General features: G+C 41.9%; 1 protein-coding gene across 2 annotated transcripts in view; it reads right to left on the bottom strand.

Annotated features, from left to right (window-relative positions):
• Positions 1 to 1328: 1328 nt before the first annotated feature.
• RNLS (renalase, FAD dependent amine oxidase) overlaps positions 1329 to 6000 on the bottom strand; it is a 100849-nt gene continuing 96177 nt past the window's right edge. For both annotated transcript variants that reach the window (XM_081189789.1, XM_081189790.1), the window contains exon 7: positions 1329 to 1624. In XM_081189789.1, coding sequence (XP_081045915.1) covers positions 1472 to 1624 — 153 coding nt within the window. In that variant the 3' untranslated portion in view covers positions 1329 to 1471. The remainder of the gene's footprint in view (positions 1625 to 6000) is intronic.

Genomic DNA, 6000 nt, shown 5'->3' with positions numbered 1-6000 from the left:
TTCCTTATTGTGCACGGTCAGATTGTTTGTTGGCCAGACAACATACAGGATAAGAAAAAGCAAAGCATTTTCATTCACTATCAAAGAGGAAATGGGGTAACAGTGCTCTCCTCTACATGTCTATGATTGAGTAAGTCCCACTAAGTTTAATGGACTCAGTCCCAGGTAAATGGGTATAGAATTGCCGCCTGAATAGCTCTGCCATTCTAGTAGATTCCTTAGATACTGTGCACACAAAGCCACTGCCTGCTTACGACAAAGAACTGTGGTAAATAAGTCAGGGTAATGCCTTTTAAAAAATCACAAACTGTTAATTGTTTTAGGACACATTATTATTTTCTCGTTCAGTGATTCTCAAACTATATTTCAGCAAGCAGTATGTTGAGGGAAATAATTAGTGAAGTTTGCAATGAAAACTGAAGCCACAAAATATTTGATATATGCTCTTCAGAGAAACCATGCAATTCCACAATTCTCTCAGAAGGCCTTTGTTTGGCAATAGTGATTTTAGGTGGCCATTTTAAAAGGTGGAATAATCACCATGAGGTGACGTTCCTTTGCATTCACATGGTAAAACGGTTCTGTAAAAAAGTGCAAGGCCATGAGGTACTATGAGAGACTTTGGGTGCTACCTTGCTGCACAGGAAAAGGTTTCATCAGTTCTCCTGCACTTCCTGTTCTGTCACCACACCACCTTCCCATTTTGCATTGACATCACTGCATAGAGAACTGGTTTGTGTCATTTCTGTGCAACAGAGAAACATCCAAAGCATGTTTTGAAACAGAAGCTGTGTCATGATATTGGCTTCCCCAGGATTTGGCAACTTGAACATTTTGCAATACCGTTTTAGCGTGTGAACATGGGCAGGAAAGCCACACCACCATGGCTTGTATATCCCAACTTTGTTCCATTGTGGAACTCAATCTAGTGTCTTCCAGGTGGCCTCCCATCTAGGCCCTCACTGCATCCAGCATGGTGGTTGCATCATGTGACTTCATAAGATGCTAAAACTGGTGAATACAGGTGACTGATCCCAGTTAGACTGACACAACTACCCATTTACCACACTGGCTTGCTGTTCTTTGGTGGTTGGTCCCTATAATAATTCAGGAGGTAGTCTAAGGTTTCTTCCCCCTTACCCATCTAAAACTGGTGGAAATGTTTTGCCCAGAGCTGGGGAATTTGGGTGAAGACAGAAGGCATACAACCATTTTGATGTATGTCTGACACTCTGTGAAGCCAGAAAAGTTATTACAGTGAGTGTCTTCAAGGCAGAGCAAATAAATAAGCAACATTTCCAACTATTGCAATAAATCTGTGAAACGTCTGAAGACTTCTCATGATTTATTTCCTTAAAATAGAGGTCAAGTAGGTCAAGTATATCAAGCTTTAGTATATTGTATAATTCGTCATAGAAATAAGATGGCATGGGGGTGGGACAGGAAACAAACAAACAAATGATGAAAAATCCTACAAACTGGACTTCAAAGCCTGCACAATACTAATTGCTGAATCTATGCACCCATCAAAGTTGGAATGAATAAATCCATCACCTCCACAGATAAGAAACGGTTTCGTATGGAGAGTTATTTGTCCTGGACTGCCAGGGAAAGCTTTGGTAACCTGGAATAAAAAACAAAACACAGAGGGGATTAGAAAAATAAGTAGCTATTCATTATATTGCATGACATATGAGTAACTCATATCTCAAGGAAAGACGTGTGTTAATTGGAAGAAACAGTCCCTTCGTTTTAATAATAATTGACACCTATCACAACAAACATGCTTAGTGCTCTTTCATTCTATGGTAAAATGCTTTATGACATGAGAAGGGAAAAGGAACTGAAACCTCTATAAAATTCATGAAGGCCATCTGCCTAAAATACATTTGCACTACTGATGTTGCCGAGTTTTGGAACGTCGGCAATACGAATCTTAGCAGCACACAATACTTGTCTCAAAGAAAATACAAAGTACCGAAGCCTGCTTTTTCTGGTTCCAAAGCCATTTCCACTCACTCGTAAATTTACCTTCCTCGCTGGATCTCATGGGGAAATCGAAGGAGGTCTTTCATTCTCCTCTCTTGCACATGGCTTGCTGCCGCACACGTGAGCCAACTGCACTGGCACCTGCCAAGCCAAGTTGGTTTGGTGTGCCTCACCTGCACCCACCAACATGGGTGCCAACTTGAATAAAATATTGGGGGGGGGGGAGGTAAGTCCCACCCTGCATATTCAAATAAAGACACGTCATACTATTTGAATGGGAATTCCCTTCAACTTTTGGGGAGAGTGGCCCCTTCAACTATTTTATGGGGTGGGGACGAAGGGACCTCAGCTCCTAGGAGTTGGCTTCTATGCCCACCAATTTCAGCACAGTCTGAAGCTGCATGATACAACACCCATGATTGCCAGAGTTAAGCAGGTCAGGGTGCAAAAAGATTCTGGATGGGAGCCCCCCTGGGAAAATCAATCAATGCTGCCTTGAGTTTCAGGTTGGAACAAAGGTGGGATATAAATGTAAATAAATGGATGCATGACTAGAGAGATAAATAAATAGATTTAAACTTGGAAAGATTGAATCCCCATGTCTTATATAGGTTACGACTCCAGTTAAGAGATTTCTTACGACAGCTAGTACTACAACACCATCATCATTTAATATAGCTACCCACCAAAAATATCCCTTGTTTGACTTGTAACAAAACAATGTTAAAAAGACAAGATATAGCAATTAAAAGCAACCACAAGAATAAGAGGTAGCAAAAACCTCCTTACAACTGAGAGCGAATGAATCAAGTTAAGAGTCTGGATTTTAAGTACAATTTGCAAGTCTGGGTAAATAAAAAGGTTTTCAGCTGGCTCCAAAAAGATGATAAAAAAGGCATCCAGGTAGGCGTCTCTGGACAGAGCATGCCTAAGCCTCTGCCCATAAGCCATGTTATCAGTGTGCAGGTTTGCATTATGGCTGTGAATACCCCTAATCTGATTCAGGGCCTCATTTGGCCCTTTTGAGTGGCCCTAATCTGTTCCTGACCTTGATCCAGGGCCCGAAATGGATTGGGGGCTTGCAGAGTTTTTAATTAGGGCTTAAAACCACAATTGAACATTGGGTGGGTAGGTGGGGGAGGGAGAAGGAGGCAGTGTGCATGTGTTTCCTTCTACTCCTTCCTCACCTCACCTCCTGACCGACTCTTTAAACAAGCACAGATTGATCTGGGAGACCTGGGGCTGCCTCAACCCACTCTGGCCAAATCCTGGGTCAACCAGAATCAGTTCAGGATTTGGGATTTGGCTGGAGCCATGGTTTGCATATATTCAGCATTATTAAAATGAAAAATCAAAACAAAAACACCTCTCAATTTGAAGAGAGCACAGAAGCAGTGGTCCGAATCCAGTACATTAAATCCAGTACAGCAGTGGTCCGAATCCAGTACATTAAATCCAGTACATTAAAACTTGCTAACGGTCAAGGAATTCTCTAAACAGTGAGAAACGGCATTACATTTCTCTGGGCAAAGTAAACACTGCATGCGTGGTCCCCCACCCCCCTTGACTTTGTTAGGAGAGGAGTGGAATAGATTCCTTTTAGCATCAATAGACCTGTTTACAGAAAGAGAGTACAATATAAATAAAAAGGAACATAGACTGTGATTACTGCTGATGCAAATGGAAATAGCTGTTTATATGTTTACAAATATGGAATTTGCCTGGGCTTTATAAAAGGGACACATCCACAGATTAATGTCAACAGGACAAAACAGCAACGACTGCTTATCGAAACCTCTGACTCAGATGAAAGAAGTGATACGGAAATACTTTATCTTGAATTAAAGCGATGCCTGCCATATGGCCGTATGGCTATAAAGATGAGCCACAGCTGAGTCAGCAAGCTAATGCCAGCCCCTTCTTCCTTCCTCCTGGCCTCGCTTTCTGTCCTCCTGCACTCTTAGCCTTCTCCTGCTTCCCGCCTTTTCCTGCACATCTTGCCTCATCCGCCCTGTTCATCCCCATCCCTTCTCCATTTGGCTATCACTTCTACCATATGCCTTTTCCTAGGCTACCTACTGCCTCCCTCTTTTGACCCCCATGTTTACCTTCTTGCCTACTCACCTGATACTTCTGCATTTGCCCCCTCTTCCATAAGGTAAAGGTAAAGAGACCCCTGACCATTAGGTCCAGTCGTGACTGACTCTGGGGTTGCGGCGCTCATCTCGCTTTATTGGCCGAGGGAGCCGGCGTACAGCTTCCGGGTCATGTGGCCAGCATGACTAAGCCGCTTCTGGCGAACCAGAGCAGCACACAGAAATGCCATTTACCTTCCCGCCGGAGCAGTACCTATTTATCTACTTGCACTTTGACGTGCTTTCGAACTGCTAGGTTGGCAGGAGCAGGGACCGAGCAACGGGAGCTCACCCTGTCATCGGGATTCGAACCGCCGACCTTCTGATCGGCAAGTCCTGGTAAAGCATCTGCTTTATATAGAAGGTCCCAGGTTTTACCCCCAGCCTGACACCATGGAGAGCTCCTGCCAGGCATTATGGACAGCACTGAGCCACACGGAGGAAGGGTCTGCTTCAGTACAAGATATCTTCCTATGCTGCCTTGTTTCCATATATATAACTCATAGGGAAGTTCACCCAGCCTTGAGATGGCTGAATCCTTCTAACAACAAGCAGAATTTTTATTATTATTATTATTATTATTATTATTATTATTATTATTATTCACTCCCGCAAGCCTGTAAAGTCTGCTTTTAGAAATCCTGCATTGGACATGTAGCAGTCTATATTACTAGACAATGTCTGTGCACTGGGCTGCTTGCTTCTGTAGGTTTGCATTCCTTGTTTGACAATTATTGTCCAAAAAATAAATAAAAAATGGCATTGGTAATGCTTACAAATATGCCTAGTTAATGTTAGACTTAATCAGTGCTATTTTTTTATATAGAAAAAGAGGTGCTGGAATTCACCATGAACACCTCCCTCGTTCTCTTAGAATGGCAATGGCACCCACCTGAGAGGTGCTGGAATTGACGTCCAGTGAGTTCTGACTGAACAAAAGCACTGGACTTAATAGTCTAATAGCAGCCCTCACCCCCAATGTTAATGTGTATTACTCTACATCCTTCTCAAAATGCAGTTAGCTGCTTGCTCTACTGCATTTGGTGGCCCACTTCCATATTCTGCCGAGAGGGGCCATTTGACTTTTGCTCCGGCAGCACCAACGATTTTTAACCTTTAACCCTTTTCAACTCTGAACTGAATTTAGCTTGCAGATAAAAGGCATATTTTATTTATTTCATGTGTTAAAATCCGTACCCAGTTTTCCACCAAATGGTGCTCAAGACGGCTAACAGCCACAATGTAAATACAATATGAGAAAGCATCCATAAAACACATTGTAAAAAAGAACTGAAGTAAGGCAGGCAAAACATTACTAACAACTCTTAAAGCAAATCCAACATCAAGTCTTAAACCTCAGCATTCTTGTTTCGTATTCAAATTAACAACTAAAGACATTCACAGGAACATAATGCTCAGCCTGACTGATGGAGACATTCCTCCTTAATCAGTTTTATTTTACTCATTTATTGCTTTATCTTATACATGTTTATTACCAAGCGTTGCAACACCAACTTTTGCAAAACTTTTATTTAGAAGGCAGTTGTTAACAAAGAGCATCAACCTTTGTATCATAAAAATTGACAAGATGTGTGAACTGAAACATCCCAAGTGGCTTTTGCTGAAGTCTGCTGAAAATCTCAAGGGAATGAATAACGTGGGTGATGCTAATGGCTGCATGTGACGACAAAGCAATCAACATGGCTGAAAAAGGTCCAATTTTATGCTCTTCCTGGTTAAGTTTTTCACTGCGATGGATGCCAATATTTATGAATGTTGCTGTCTAATATTTATTGAATCAGAGATATGCTTGTAATATTGACTGAAATGTAGATCTTCTGGCAAGACTAAGAGAAGGGATTGTGCATCATGTTAA

Source organism: Podarcis bocagei (genome assembly GCF_964188305.1).
Source record: "Podarcis bocagei genome assembly, chromosome: 4".
In the NCBI taxonomy this organism is placed as follows: domain Eukaryota; kingdom Metazoa; phylum Chordata; class Lepidosauria; order Squamata; family Lacertidae; genus Podarcis; species Podarcis bocagei.
Note: the sequence above shows the minus strand (reverse complement) of the source record. Positions and strands in the feature narration are given on the sequence as shown.